The sequence below is a fragment of the Syngnathus floridae genome, chromosome 11 (assembly GCF_059516105.1).
Source record: "Syngnathus floridae isolate MCC-2025c chromosome 11, RoL_Sflo_1.0, whole genome shotgun sequence".
Lineage (NCBI taxonomy): Eukaryota > Metazoa > Chordata > Actinopteri > Syngnathiformes > Syngnathidae > Syngnathus > Syngnathus floridae.
This window is the reverse complement of record NC_142423.1, coordinates 2,922,382-2,938,082: the sequence shown is the minus strand read 5'-3', so window position 1 is coordinate 2,938,082 and position 15,701 is coordinate 2,922,382. Positions and strand designations below refer to the sequence as shown.

The 15,701-nt window shown below is 47.0% G+C and overlaps 1 protein-coding gene and 1 long non-coding RNA gene across 18 annotated transcripts in view; one reads left to right on the top strand and one right to left on the bottom strand.

The window, feature by feature from the left end:
• The window catches only part of LOC148390313 (uncharacterized), a 139,312-nt gene that overhangs the window by 68,920 nt on the left and 54,691 nt on the right, over positions 1-15,701 (top strand). The window lies entirely within an intron of this gene.
• ptprt (protein tyrosine phosphatase receptor type T) overlaps positions 1-15,701 on the bottom strand; it is a 109,301-nt gene that overhangs the window by 48,417 nt on the left and 45,183 nt on the right. For 10 of the 17 annotated variants that reach the window (XM_088390555.1, XM_088390557.1, XM_088390556.1 and 7 more), the window contains 5 exons: positions 15,267-15,534; positions 14,275-14,311; positions 7,745-7,880; positions 5,036-5,068; positions 1,809-1,963 (listed from right to left, as the gene is read on the bottom strand). In XM_088390555.1, coding sequence (XP_088246681.1) covers positions 1,809-1,963; positions 5,036-5,068; positions 7,745-7,880; positions 14,275-14,311; positions 15,267-15,534 — 629 coding nt within the window. Of the gene's footprint in view, positions 1-1,808; positions 1,964-3,446; positions 3,477-5,035; positions 5,069-7,744; positions 7,881-13,067; positions 13,125-14,274; positions 14,312-15,266; positions 15,535-15,701 lie in introns of all 17 variants that reach the window. The other 7 variants (XM_088390561.1, XM_088390564.1, XM_088390570.1 and 4 more) reach the window with 4 other exon arrangements.

The following is a 15,701-nucleotide window of genomic DNA, read 5'->3' as shown; positions in this document are numbered from 1 at the left end:
TGTCAAAGAAAGCTCAGCGCCGCCTGTACTTCCTGCGGAAACTCAGGCGTGCTTGTGCTCCTCAGGCAGTCCTGTCTACATTCTACCGTGGCACTATTGAGAGCGTCCTCTCCAGTTGCATCACTGTCTGGGGTGGTAGCTGCACTGACCGGAACTTGAAGGCCCTGCAGCGCATAGTGAATACGGCTGGTAAGATTATTGGTGCTTCGCTCCCCTCCCTGAAGGACATTTACACCTCCCATTTCGCCCGCAAGGTAACCGCGATTGTGAGTGATGTGAGTCACCCAGCTCACTCTGTGTTTGACCTTCTGCCCTCTGGGAAAAGGTACAGGAGCCTGCGCTCCCGCACCACCAGACTCGCCAACAGCTTCATTCTCCAGGCTGTTAGGACCCTGAACTCGCTACCCCCTTCTGCGTAGCGTGCTGCACTTTTGCGCCATTTTCTGGAATGTCTGCTGTACGCTCACTTGCTCCTTTTTGCTCCTCTTATTTATTTGTTGTGTTATTTATTCATTATTTATTCAGCACGCAGTTGTTTACTTGATTGTCTATTGTGTGCCATGTCTTGTCACCGTGGGATAGCGAGGAACGAAATTTCGGTTTCTTTGTGTGTCTTTGGCATGTGAAGAAATTGACAATAAAGCTGATTTTGACTTTGACTTTTGTCCCGTCGTTCTAGTTTCTAGTCTCTCGTCTTTCTGTTCTTGTCTCCCGTCCTTCTGTCTTCTGTTCTTGTCACTCGGTTTCAGTTAGTTTAGTTTTAGTGCCTGTGTCAGGAAGTCATGTTAGTTTGCCGGTTCCGGTTTGTCTGTTCCCCTTCATCCTCCCTTCCAACTCCCTTTTCCCTCAATAAACCCTGGTCCAAGCTGCATTTGGTCATCCTGCCCCATCCTGAACGTGACACCAACGCGACAACAGCAAAAAGGCTTTTCTTCTCCCAACTTTGAGCAGACAGGGCTGCACCTTCGAACGCCACTTCGAATCAAATGTCCAAATGTCAGTTATGTGCTCCTTCCTACGGGCTGCCGCCGCATTTTGGACCGTTGCTTGAGGGAGGACCGTCCGACACCAAAATAAAGCGCACGGCAAAAGCGCAGAGGTCCCAAAATGGAACCCTGTGCAAGGGATCTTTGCACGCGGTCTCATTCGGAACTCAACTTTAAAGGACAAAGGTCAAGCAAAGGGCTTCATTTCATGGGCGCATGCAACGACCCGGCGATGACAGGTGTACACCAGCAAGTGAGACAAAGTACTCTTTCTCCTTCTTGCTTGACTTCTTTCTTTCATTTGCTCTTCTCTACTAACCTTCGCTTTCAATGGCTAAGCACTCCCAAAAGGCCAGTGTGACATTTTCAAGAGAAAAATGCCCTCCTAATTATGACACACACGCACATACACACACGCTCAACATACACACAGTGTGCGTGCGTGATCATCACAGCAGAGAGAAGTCGAAAAAGCATCGATGGATGATTTTGACTTTTGGTCATGGTCACACTACATAAAATGTATTGTAGTGAAAAGTGAAGAAAATGTGTCATTTGGACAAAAGTATCAGGACACATTTGTGAAATGGAAAGATGACGCATTTCGACACAACTCTTGGGCCACTTCCAAAACACAACCCGGCCAATGTATTGACCGGGCATGAAAAAGGGGAGCCAGGACATAAGCCCGGGGGACTCCACTTTGAGGGCACGCGTGGTAATAGTCAAACAGACGCGACTCGAAAAGCGCCCAGTCATCAAGATGGTGCCGGCCGGTACCGAGGACTTGAGCAGAGAGCGACAATTGGACCGTAAGCTCACCGAACCCGTTGAGGTCCTGGCTGGAGGTGGCGAAGGGGTTGTCCTTGTGCAGAGTGCTGACTTTGCCGGCGCTGTTGTCGGCCGTGTGGACCAGGCCCATCTCTCTCTGCTGAGTGGAACTACTCGCCGTCTCCTTGTGCTTCTTGGCCAACTTCCTGTTGGTAGAAAGCACACAAGGCAGGAAAGAGGGTCACAACACAGCGCAACGTCCCAATCGTGGCTAGACTTGGCTTTGGCCTTGCTAAGTGGGGATAGCAGGGATGATGGCAACAAGGCGGAGGTCAAAATAATGGAGAAAGAAGAAAGGAATAGCTCGACCACACGTACGCACGCCTGCAAGCACGCACGCATGCACGCACGGCCAAATTGGGAAGTGTCAATGAGCGCCGCTTCCTCCTTTTCTACTTTTCTACCACTGTGGGAATCACGGATGACTTTGTGCCCCCGGAGTGTGAGTTGCTAGCCTTTTTTTTTTTTTCTTCGTCCCCGTCAGGCACCGTGTTGTCCGGCAAGCCGGATGAGATGAAACAAGCCCATTTTGGGGGAAGTGAAAAGATAGCCTCTTAATTGGCGCTCCCGAAGGCTTGGCGTAGCTAACAAGCTCCGGGTTCAAATCGTGCCAACGGCTTTGCTTTCTTTTTTGTCACATGGATTGATGAGGAGACTAAGCGATGTTCTGAAAACTCAATGACAAACACATGTCTGCCGTATTTCAAAGCGGCTGAATTTTTAAACCGTCACAGGGCTCAGAGAATAAGGCTAAGCCTCACGGTCATCCCTTGACTGTCTTGTCAGTCACAATCATAACAAAATTAAGAAAGAAAGAAAGAAAGAAAGAAAGAAAGAAAGAAAGAAAGAAAGAAAGAAAGAAAGAAAGAAAGAAAGAAAGAAAGAAAGAAAGAAAGAAAGAAAGAAAGAATAGAGATGAAAATCTCTGAGCAGTCGCCAGATAAAATCCTTCTTCATCTTTGACATTTTTCGCTCGTTGACGCTAATCTCAATGAGACGCGGCTGCTGTCAAGAGCACATGCGTTGGACCGCATGATGACGTCATCCCACGGAGCGTGGCGCCGCTCCCTTGTTTTGTTTCAGCGCATGTGAAAGTGACGGCTTGTGACGGCTCATGCCGACCAACTTTGGAGTTCAAAAGTGCCAAGGCCAAAGTCAGTAAAAGCTGTCTTGACGTGTGGCGAGCATCATTTTGGTCTGGGCGGCGCAGTTCCAGGAAAGCTTGTCTTTGGAACAAATTCTGTAGAAGCGTCTGAGTTTGATTGCTTCATTTCCGTTCAATTTGCCAGTCGTGCCGTTTTTGCAACCACTCTGGGACTTTCCATTCACTGACGGAGAGGTGTTGAAAACTTTCTCCATGGAGTCCAAATACAGACGGGATGTTCAACACGCGCGCACACGCACACGCGCGCACACGCACACGCACACGCACACACACACACACACACACACACACACACACACACACACACACACACACACACACACAGTCTGTCCGTGTTTTAGGTGTGTTGGAAGAGGAAGGGCAAATGTATTGGGACACGCATATGTGTCTTTTGGTGTCTGGCAAAGTGTAAGGCGGGAACCAGAGAAAGGTTAAGCGTGTCAAGTCATGGTGCATTTACTTACAGGTAATAAGAGTAGGAATAAGCATGTCTTCTGAAGCGTGGCCCGTGATGAGAAAAGAAGAAGGAAGACAAGGCACAACCCAGAAGAAGGACAAACACAACCAGTCAATTGATTAGTGCATGGCGGGAAGTGCACTTTGTGCATCATCATCATGACTATCATCAACATTATCAATATTGCTTGGACTTTTAGTTGTGCTTTTTTTTCCTTTTGCTCATTAGTTCCTATTTATTAAATGCTGTCATGATTTCATGTGGAGGAGGGGGCGACTTAAAACATTTAGTTCTGGCAAATATCCTTCTGTTCTTTTATGAAGTGCACGGTAACACACAATCATTCCATTTGTTTGTTCTTAAGTATTAAATGTAATTAATTGAGCTGATTCGCTAAAATGGGACTTGTATTCTCATGATCACAATCATTTTTATTTGCAAACATGTGTGGCCTCACAGGTGTGATTTTTCTCAACGTAACGAAAAACGTATTTTGATTGGAAATGTGTTGAGAAATGCAACTGACTTTATGTCCTGTGCTTTGTTTTTGTGCATCGTTCTAGTGCTTTTTGTCCACTAAAGATTTTTTCCCCCGGGTGCAAAAAAGAAGTAAGATGTTGATGTTGTTTTCCATCACCCGCCAAGAGCAAAGGAAGACGACAAGGGGAGAGAGAACAAAGAAAGAGAAGATGAAAGGCAAATCGAACGCGTGGTGCCATGACATGTCAAGTTCCAGGATCGATACCCACATTCCCAAGAGTGCCATCCGCACGCACCCACACACCCACACACACACCATAACCGCCACTACCATGTCACTCACTCGACCACTCTATTAACAGCAAAATATATATATTTTTTTTTTAATTCGTGAACTGGGTGAGCAAAAAAAAGAGGAAATTTGCGGTGATGACGTCAACCTACAATTTTGCATGGAACAAAGCAAAAGCACCTTTCAATTTGAGCTACGACTTGCATGGAGTGATCGCTGAGCTGAAACGTCTTTTGGCAGCGAGGAGTTGCACTTGAAAAACTCATTCAGAAAGCACTTGTCACTCACCTTATGTGGTGAAAAAGCGAGAGGGTGTGGCCACATGCTGGATCCAAATAAAAGCAGTTTAAAAAAAAAAAGAAAGTTTTGGCGTCACAGCAGAAATCGGTATCGAGGCCGAGGCAACCAAGGCCACTGAGCCAATGCCTCGCTCCGAGTCTTCACTCATCAATCGCTGTTTGACTTTGCGCCGGCTAAATTGGACTTCTGCGCTTCACCAAAAACATCTGATGACCTATGGGCCTCTGTGCGCCCACACGCGTCCAGCAAATTTAGAGCCTGTCGCTTCGTGAGACGCTCCGACTGAGTGGATGGCCGAGACAAAAGCACAGATGTGAGAAACGTTCCCGAATGGTGAAGGTGTTAAGTGGCGCTAGCTGCCATGTGTTTTCTGAGAAGATGAAAGAGGGAGCAAAAAAGGAAAAGACAAAGAGAAGCAAATAAAAGAGGAGGTGGTGGAGGAGGTGGGTGATGAGGAGGAGGAGGAAGAGGAGGCAGAGGAGGAAGACAAGGAAAGGCCATGCTGAGAAGCAAACATACGATACCCCACGCTCAAAGTTCTCCACGTGTGAATCTCTCTATCAGAGCAGGAAGGGCAAGAAGACAGGTGTTGGTGGGACGGGAAGGGGCAGAGCCAAAACCAGGAAGCAGGATGGCGGAAGGCATAAAAGGGCGACAGTGAGAGAGCACAGTCAGAGAGTTTTTTTCTTCTTCCCCCAAAAGGCAAAGAAAAAGACAAATACCGCCAACTGTTGAGGCCAACTTTTTGCTCACATCTGTACATAAAAAGGCAATGATCGTTCATCCATGCTAACACCTGCTCGTTGGCTAAGAGCGCTTTGCCTGATGTGGGCCCGACGTTAGCATCAACCTTGCTTAGGATGCCAGTTGTTGGAGCATCTTCAGATCCAACGTCTCTGCTTGTTGACTTAAAAAACGCACTGTAGCATGCATGTTTCTCCCATCAGTGCTTCCGAGCGCTTTTCAGGGCTGTCTACTAAAAGAAAAGCTCCTCGGGTGGGAAAGGTTTAAATAACAAGCCTTTTCCATCAGAGAGCACGCGTGCTATCAATCATGTCGTTCCGTTCACCTCTATTATTTAGAGACGGGGGTCTTGGGGCCATCGGGCGCTGCTTCCCGGACCCCCTGAGGGCCCACCTGCTTGCCAGAACATCACATTCCCATTAAGGCGTCTTTATTAGCGACGTCCGCCGCCTTCTCTAGGGGAATCAAAGTCATCCTGAAAGATTCATCGCACACTTGGCCGCACTCAGAGCGCCAGTTCTTTTGCTTTTTTTTTTTTTTTAACTCATGGGCTCCTAGAGCCTTGCGAGACACACACATTTGCAATGAATGAATTATGGATGTCGCCAACGAGAGGCTCAAATGAGGGTTGAGGGATTCTAGCTCCTGTGGAATTGCTTTGGAAAATTCAGGTTTGCGCCATGAAATTTGGTGAACGTGTCTATCAGGAGTAAAGCCACCCCAAAAAAAGAAATGCAGTCAATTGGCCTCGAAGCAGACAGGTCATGCCTGATTGCTCTTGTTCATCCAACCGAATGGACCCCCCCCCAATAAACACAATGCATTGGCTCAGTTGCACCCAACGGGATGTCAAAAAAAGACAAATTGGGAGGCGTATCTATCATGAATCGACCGACAAGAATGATAGTCTGCCGTTTTGCTTTCAAGCGGCCACATTGTTTACATTGTTTGTGGTCGGCACATGCTTTTCATCTGGAAATGTGCTACCTACTCTGCTTTCCCCAAACTCGTGCTCGTTAAGAGAGTTGACAGCAAACTGACACGTGGCAAAGTGGCGCTACGACGCCGCCAATGATTGCATTAGCATAGTGGTCGGATGCTCGACAATCACCCGTCCGGAACGTTGCGCGGCGAGGGGCCACTTGGGCTCCGTCTTGCGCTTTTTCATACCGACAAAAAAAAAAATCTCACGTTGGCCAAATAGCGGAGGAGGCTTTGAGCGGCGCAGCATCGAAGTCTGCAATGGGAAAAAAAAAAACACAGCAAAGCAATCAGCCAGCACAAACTGCTGCTTGTTTGCTGGTAATAATAGTCAGAATGCTTGAGAAAAAAATAGTGAGCGAGCGATAGAGTGAGAGAGAGAAGCCCACCGTAGTTTAGCCGTGATAGCGCCAGGAGACGTGTTTTAATGGCTATGTTTTTATTCATTCTCATTTCATTCCTTTTTAATCACAATAAAAAAATCGAGCCAACACAGTCTGGGTTGCGTCTTGGATTTTTAACTTGTGCCTAGCGCAGTGCTTCTCAATTAATTATTTTCTGCTTTGCCCTTCAGGAAGGAAGAAGAAAATATTTCACACACCCCTACTACAAATCGTATCATTTGTCTATAAAATTGTAATAGGTGCACCTCTGCGTAACATTGTATCCTAATGAACATGTTTACGACTCCCCCCCCCCTCCCACACACACATTGCCTTCCCCCCACTGGCGAAAGACAAAGGATACACAAGTGCATCCATCCGTCCGTCAATCCGTACATTGAACCTCACTCGGCTCCAACTCAATACTTTTTGATAGCCCTTTTAAAATTGTCAGTATTTTTTCCAAGTCAGCGTAATTAAGCCAATCATATTTTTTACACATTCACAAAATTTGAAATCCTAAAACGCAATGTAATTCTTGTCCTTTCGTCAACGGTCATAAGAAATTAGACTTATACTGGAGTTGGGCAGGAAGCTCGCTCGGATTGTAGGTCTTCAAATGTAATATGATGCGGCCGATAAGTATGAAACAAAAATTATTTCAGCAAAATTTGTTGATTGCATATGTGGCGGTAAAAAGAAGAGGAAGGAATAAAGATAGTAGAGAGAGGTCAGTGATGGCGGCAAAAAAAAAAAAACACAACCGAAATATTGCACTAGCTGTTTTGATTGACTCATCATTTTTCATTTGATGTTCCTTTAGTTGAATTTTTCTTCCTTTTGGATGTCGATTTTGTTAATTGTTCCCTTGTGCAGAAACCTGAGGGTTTAACATCCAATTTTGTGGACTGATTGAATTGAGTTGGAGGCGCTCCCATTTCACACTTTTGGGACCATTTTTGAAAGCAACTCAATCAAGCTGATGTGCGGACAAAACAAAACACAAAATCTGTGTGCAAAATCTCAAGCTTGGATGGCAGCATTCCTGCTTTTTCCCATGGCAGGAATTCTCTGGAATAGGCCAGAGCGGCCCATGTGATTGTCAGCAAAAACGCGAGCACCGACCTGCGTTTGAAGGTGAGGATGAGGCCGAGGAACAGGATGAGCAACATGAGGATGCCCGTGACCACACCCGCCAGCTTCACCGTGCCGTCCGCCGGTTCTTCCGGCTTCGTGGTGTCCGAGTCCTGCGTGGAGGCGCCTACGCGGGAAGAACACAATCACGGCCATGTCGACACGAAGCAGGCTCACTGGCAAGAGCAAAAGGCGCGCGCGCGCAGATGTCGCCCATCACAAAGCCATGCAGGGAGCTGCGCAGCATGCAACACTGACACATGACAAAAAGTTGACATTGTGTTTGGAGACCCTGCCCCCAAAGCCAGTTGGACATTGCCAGGGTAAAAAGGAGAGAGTCTCCCGTTTGTCTTTGGCATCAGTTGGACCCCTGAAGCTGATTGGATTTGGCAGAAACATCTGGAGAAGCCGCGCCTCAAATGAGCAGCCATTTGAGATGGAAACCAGGGCCAATTTGACATATGTCGTGTTTTGGCCACTTGACGGACGCCTCGTCTCTAAACGTACGGATGGAGTGTCTCGAGCGCTGCATCCGTTGACTTGACTTCATGTTGGGTCGGCACCGGCTCCCTGTGCAGGGCCGCCGCCCCCCACCCACCAACACACACACTCTGCAAGTGACCCAAGTCGGATGAACTTGATGGAGAATTGATGTGAGCATAAATGGAGAGCGGCAAAAACCTTTTAGCCTTTTTCCACCGTGCTCAAAATCAATAACATGCCTTCAGCTTTTGACAACATTCGCGGCAGCGCAATAAAAAAGCCAGTCGGGGCCGCATGCGGCCTGCTCAGCCTTAAGTGCGCAAATCTGCAGTGCCCACATTGCGCTCTTGTATCTGCTTTTAGCTGCTCTGCACAGTTTTGGCTTTTCTGTTGTGTATCTTTTCTGCTATTTCATCCTATTTTATTTGAAGAACAACATGCGACAAAAAGCTCGCTCTCTCATTTGGCGAGAGCCCGCGGTGAGATCCCTGCCCTCCTAAAACAGGGCCCGTGCGGTTTGGTGGGGTGGTGCAGCCTCATCACGCACCCCTGCAGGCGCTCGCTGACCCCTGTTTGTCACCACTTGACCATCTTTGGCGTTTGTTGGCTGCTCTCGCTTAGCGTCAGATTCATTTTCCGGACAGAAACACGGCCTGGCGACATCAGGAGGGGGCGGCCAGACAATTTTTACCCTTGGACCTGCGTCAGCACGAGGACAAACCGCTTTTATTTTTAGAGTCCAAAACTCGGTCTGAGCTCAAAGTGGCTTTTCTCATTCCTCCAGTGTGGCCCGCTGTGACTTTGGACAAAAATGCCTTGATTGGCTTTTTGCGTTTGACCAAAGGGCAGCGTGTCAAATGATTCGAGATGTCATCTTTGGACTCGTCTTGTGATCTTACTATTCGTTTGTATCGCCATTGTCATTGTTAACATGTTCGCGTTTGATTCATTCTCACTTGAAATTTCAGCCCATTACGGGGCAATTGAGCTACCATTGTGACATTTATACTTAGGATCTTGCAATATCGTATTAGCGCAGCAAGTGTTAGCGTACTAGTATTTGATACTTCTCATTTGCAATGCTATACGTCCTATGTTGTCATGTTGTTAAAATAACTTTCAAGTGATCTTTTATAATCTTAGGACGATCTGCGTATGTGATACAGTGCATGCATAAGCGTGATTCATGCACGTCTTCATCCCTTGAAGGTCTTTTTGCATCTGTAACCACGACAACTAGACTGAGTATTGTATTCATCATCATCATCCGGTGTGGAGGTGTTGTTCCTGCATACACGTATTTGTATCCATCTGTGGACATGTATTTTTATTCCCCCCCTCTCTCTCTTTGTTCATCTCGCTCGCTCAGATTGCATGATGAAGCGATCCGAGGGGAATCACGCCGGAGAGCGCAGATATTAAAAAGTTAATCTCATCCAAACACACAAGATTGATTCTTCTCGCACTGGCCCCGAATGAGATATTAGGTACACCTTGATTTTACGCCAGTGTGCGCGTGTGTTTGTTGACTATGCCAAACATGTTTGGAATATCTCAGCAGAAGAATGCATGTGGAAATGTAGCCCCCCCCCCCTATACATTATTGAGTATTTACTCAACACATAAAATGCATAAATTTTAGCGCAACTCAAGCCTGAGTGTGCGTGTGTATTACATGGTTACATGGCTGGGGGGGATGGAGGGGATGCTTGCCTCCTGTATGGATTAGTGTTAGCATGACTGAGTGTGTTTAACAGGATTACTGAAGTGAACGATGCTGCCTGCGCACGTGTACTTGAAAGATTCCGATGTGCATTGTGTGCATGGAAGCACTACATACTGTATTTTGTTGTTGAGTCTCTTGTCTGTCTTTCTGAGTCAGCTGGGTAAGCGTGATCACAAGACTCGTAGCTTTAGTGAAGTTAGGAAAACAACCAACCAATCTGTTTCCAAAGAAAAACCCCATGGTCGGTCATCATGAATCATCATTGTAAATCATATCGATGACTGCTCATCTGTTGCATTGAAAAGAACATTGGCGGTTTCTAAGTTGAAATTCTGAGCATTTGAACAATTCAAAATGAGCTCTAAATGTCTAGTGTTGTCACTGAATTTGATAATCGATTTCTAGTCAATTAATTGATGAACTGTTGTTCCTTGAGATTGGCACGAATCAATTTGCATTACATGAAAATCGAAATGACAAAAAATTATATGATAATCAGAGTGAAAAACATCAATTAACTCAATGAATTGGAGTGACTCGCAACGTATCATGTTGTAATTGGCGAGAATCGTATTGCATTGGGATTGAGGTAGATCAAATCATATAATCTATCAAAAAGAATATCACATGAATGTGGATCAATTACAATCTAACTTTCAAAAAGAATATTGCTTGAATAAGTTTACAGTAAGTGGCTCACACGGTATTGGAAGTGAAGTGAATCATCCGAATTTGAGTGAGCCATATGACCTCGTATCACGTTCCAGTGAATTGCACGGTATCGCATTGCGGAATTATTCACATTTGTGTAATCGGAGTGAATCAGATCGCATCGTAGCTGGCGTTAATCGTACCGCAATGGTCATGAATCACATGACATTCTAATAAGAGCAGATTGGGTCGGACCCTTTTTCGAGTGAATTGTGGTGCATAGTAAACTATCAGAATGATACGGGAATCACATCGCATTGCAAATAGAGCGAATCGCTTCGAATGGTCATTGTATCAACATGAACAGTAAGTGGAGCGGATTTTGGAGAAACTGCCTTGCTGGATGGACTTGCCTGAATCTTAATTGGGATGAAAAAAGGATCTTGAAGGATCCTGAATTTTAATTGGGTTGAAAAAAGGAATGAATCATTTTGTCACTGGTAGGAATCACTTCACCCCATAATGGCAAGGAATGGGAGGAAATGTGCTGCAACTGCCATGCATCCATTTCCGACCAGAATTACGATTGCCTGTATGTCGTTGCAGCTTGATTGCAGTCCACGGTCGTAATGTGAGCGACGATCCACATGGTGCACCGCTTGCCATCATGCTGTCGTGCCGTAGCCATCCTGTGATAGCCAGTGCTCAGGGAATTTGATGGCGTTTTGTGGCACAAATGCCCATTTGCACTTTGTCCTGCCTCCGGTCTCGCGCTGCGCTTGCGCGCTTTAGGCGCTGTCTCTGCCTTTTGACTCGTTAACCGGCTCACTTAACCGGCGGCGCCTTATTGCATCAGCGCCTCCGACGGTAACAATCACGAGCAACCTCACCTCTAATGGAAATGTCCATTGAAAGTGACACTTTGCGTGCACACACTTTTTTTTCCCCACAAAGAATCCACAACTAGTCATTTCCAATTACAAGTGAGGAGTGCTAGCGTCATTAACGGCAGCGGGAACCCATATGATTTCTTGACGAACAACAGACCAAAGTTAAATTGCCACGTAACCGGTTCATTTGGGGTCACCACTACTCACTGTCGCATTGCGATGCCAGCGAATCCATTTCAATTGTATGGCGATTGCACTGCCGTTGAAAGAATCACCTCACACTGAAATTGCAATCAATCATATCTTGTTGCATCGCAATTGGAGTGAATCCAACGGAATCAAAAAACAAATTGAGATCTCTTTGAAATCATGTGAGTGAACAATAGAAATTTGTAATTGGAGTGAATCACATCCCACTGGAATCGGAACGAAAAATTCTATTCACGCAAGTTGTGTCATCGGAGTCTATCCTATCCCAATGGGATAAGAACAAATCGTCCAGATGACATAAAATTAGAATCGGCAAATATGGAGGCAATGAACCAACTTCTATTGGAACTGGCGCAGATCGGATCACAATTGTGAGAGAAATCAGATTGCATCCCTGTCAGTGGAGCCAATCTCATATTGCAAAGTCAACTGTATTCTTTCGTAGGCCAAGCGGAAAAAGATCGCTTGACTCGTGAGTTTTTCTGCAGCAATGGTTTTGCGTTTGATGCTATCAAAGTCACTCGTACGGCAATCGGAGTCAAATAGTATCCTGGAATCTGAATGAATAACAAAATGGTGTCGGGAGTGCCAACGTGTGCGCATGCAAGACAAGAAGATGGCTTGAAAAGGTCCAGGATAGCGTGTGAGCGTTAGATGTCAAATTATGCCACTGGAGCATTAGAAGGCACCGCCACTGGGACACGGGGCAACAACCATCAGTGCTGAAGGTCACCGCTATCACTCTTTGGCCCATGTTTCTTCTCATCTGACACATATTCAAAGCTGGCCAGCTCATGCGGACAAAGCGCGTACATTCAGACGGTTGCCAAGGATACAGGAGAGATCGGCCCTCACCCGAAGAAGGAGCCCGCTCGTACGTGAGTCGCTCGTCCTTGCAAAAGGACAAAGTGCCTGACAAAAACGAGACATTTGACGAGTGGCTCTGGATGGTACTACGAGAGCAACATGGTCACCAATGAAAAAGAAAAATGAGTGAACCCATCTCAATTGAAATTTAATTCTCCTCATTGAGGACCAAGCACAGTGAGTGTACCGCCGTGGTACGCACGTGATGGCGATGGAACCAACGCTCCCACGCTTTCCCGACACACGGACGGAGGGAGGGAGGGAGGGACAGAATGCAGCAGGATGGCCGTGGCGCACGTGGACCAAATCAGTTCAGGATCAATGACGCAGTCAGTGTGATGACGGAAGGGGGTCCGATTTGTGGTGGGTGACAAACATGAGGGAGATTTTTTTTCTTTTCAGGGGAGGGGAGGGGGGGGTCGTGTGGACGACGGCGATTGTGTGATGAGACGGGAAGCAGATAGTCTGCCTGTAAAGCAATAATCACCTTCGCTGGGGATGACTAGAATGTACGGCGTGGTTATTTGTCCCCTACCTATCACCACTAAGGAGCACCGGGGCCGCATGTCCCGCCGCCGGCCAGCGTGAGAGGGGGACAAAGACAAACAAGGAAAGAAGAAACAGCGGCTAAGAGCAAAGGATTTGACAGCGTTGAGATTGACAAAGCGACAGGACACACAACCAAAAGGCGAAGGAAAAAGCACAGAGGAGGAAAACCACGGTGGGCAAAACTTTGTGGCTAGTTGCAAAATTCAAAAAGCTGGAAAAACGATCATTTGACTCTGCAACATGACTGTCGGAAGACATCCCAGGGGAGCTGCCTTTGATTGACCCGCAAACGAGACACCGCGCCCTAAGCCAGCGTGTTCACGTCTTCGTTGGTTATTTTGCAAAATGCGAGACGTTGGGCAGCCAGCCACAAAGTTCGGCGGAACACACGCCAGCACCAGTGTGGAACACGCACGCATGCATGTGCACGCGCACGCACGTACGCACGTACGCACGTACGCACGTACGCACGTACGCACGTACGCACGTACGCGCACACACACACACACACACACACACACACACACACACAGGAAACAAGACCATTTTTTATTGACAGGTTCGAGCAGGTGCGGCATGAGATGATGCAGGAAAAGGAGCGCTGGATCGAGTGCGCTAGATGGTGCACCTGAGCAACGCAACTTGGTCAAAAGTATTGGGACCCCGGCGACAAGGTGCTCGGTGGGAAGATTATGGAATTGTCTGTAGCTTAGAATACTGCTTTAAAACTTACTTAGCTTGCTTTGAATCCCAAACCCAGAGCATAAAAGGAAATTTGAAACCCGGTTCTGGTCACTTAGAAGCCTCGTCCTGAATTAAAATCCAATTTGAAAGCTGAGCTTGGCAAACCCAGAGCCATGCTCCAAATGCTGACTTGAGACCAAAACGGCAAACTCCAAATTGAAAGCATGCCTGACACCATCCAGGAACCCCAATTTTGAAAGATTTCAAAACCCGGATCCCAGTTAAAAGGCCAAACTACCCCTAAAATGTAAGCATCAATAGGCCCCGGTTTGATGACGCAACACGTCCAATTACGTTTGGACGTTACTGTAAAGACTAGGCTAGCATCGTCAGCACAAGCAGCGCAGCCGTTTTGGAAGCAAAGACGACAACCACAGCCACATGTGGAAAGACGCTCGTACCTTTGTTGGCCAGACGGACGCAGCCAATTTTGGTTTCCTGCAAGCAGAAGAGAGCGGACACAGTGTTGGCGTCACGTTGTTGCTTATGGGGTTAATACTTACTTTGATCTTGTGATTATTTTGAAGTGCTGACTTAGAACTGTTAATTCTGCCTATGCTTGGTGTAACATTGAGTCGTGCTCCACTCGGGAGTGTAAACATCTTCTGGCTGACCGTTGTGAAGATCAAGAGATAAGACCACCTCTGCAACTTGCTGGAACCAGTTTGCAGAGACGACCCCAGGTGAAGCTTTCACAAGATAAAGACATTTTCTGCAGACCCCACCTTTCTTGTGGAGAATAAATACGATTGCTGCGGGAGCAGAGATTGGAGTTGCTTTCAAGCACTTTTGTGTTGCACAAAAGGGATGCTGGCTCTCCCCGCTTGCAAGCATAAAAATGGGCATACTGTTTCTATAGTGTGGTTCTTGCAAGGCGGTAGAGTGAGGAGTTGCCTTTAGCATAGCATTCTCACGGCGCCGTGTGAAAGGTCACGCCTGCATATCTATCCTGCTCAGGGCTCTGCGACCCGTGCCATTTGACAATGTTGAGATCAACAAGCGCAAAGGAGAAGCCAGAGGCCTGACGGCCAAAAGAGGCTTTCTCAACATGAAGACCAGAAGAAAAGCAAAGTCAGTCATTTTTCTTTGAAGTAGACGTTGAGGCCTTCTCCTCACCGGGGCGTGCCCTCACCGGTTGCCAGCCAATCGCAGACATTTTATTCCTCATGTTCTTCATGGTGCCCAATCGGATGAAATGGGAAATTTGCATCCCCCAAAGTCAGCTTATCTGAGCATCCTGAAATTTGCTATCCCGAGCCAGCCCATAAAAGAATAGTCTAAGAAGGGCTGAAGCATCTACTGGATGCTCATTTGTTCTCCAATCAACTTAGAGCCACCAAACAAGTCTCAAGAAGCCAAATGCAAACGGACTGGCATCTTTTGAGTGACTTACCCCATTGGCTCTGCTGAGGGCCTGGAAGTAGATACTGTAGCTTCTAGAGGGAGCCAACGGCGGGTTGGAGAAGCCGCCGTAGTTCTTGTTGTCGCCCACCGTGAACGACTGGGCCGACGTGAGACCGGAAGGCACTAGCTCGGCCGCCATGTAATACATCGAATTGGAGGTGGAGGCATTGCGGAAGCCGAAGGGCACCTCAAAGCACTCGGGGGCGGCTCGATGCGACTTGGACATGCGCAGCTCCTTGACCACCACCTGGTAGCAACTAACGACATCACACAGAAGAGTTTCTCGTCAATTAATGGCTAGGATCCTATTTTTTTGCCTTTTTTGCTCCGAGTCCTGTTCAGCCTCATTGTCGCACGGCAGTCATCATTAACTGGCAATTCATGGGCCAAATGCGCAAAGAAAACCAAATGATTCCGAGGCTTG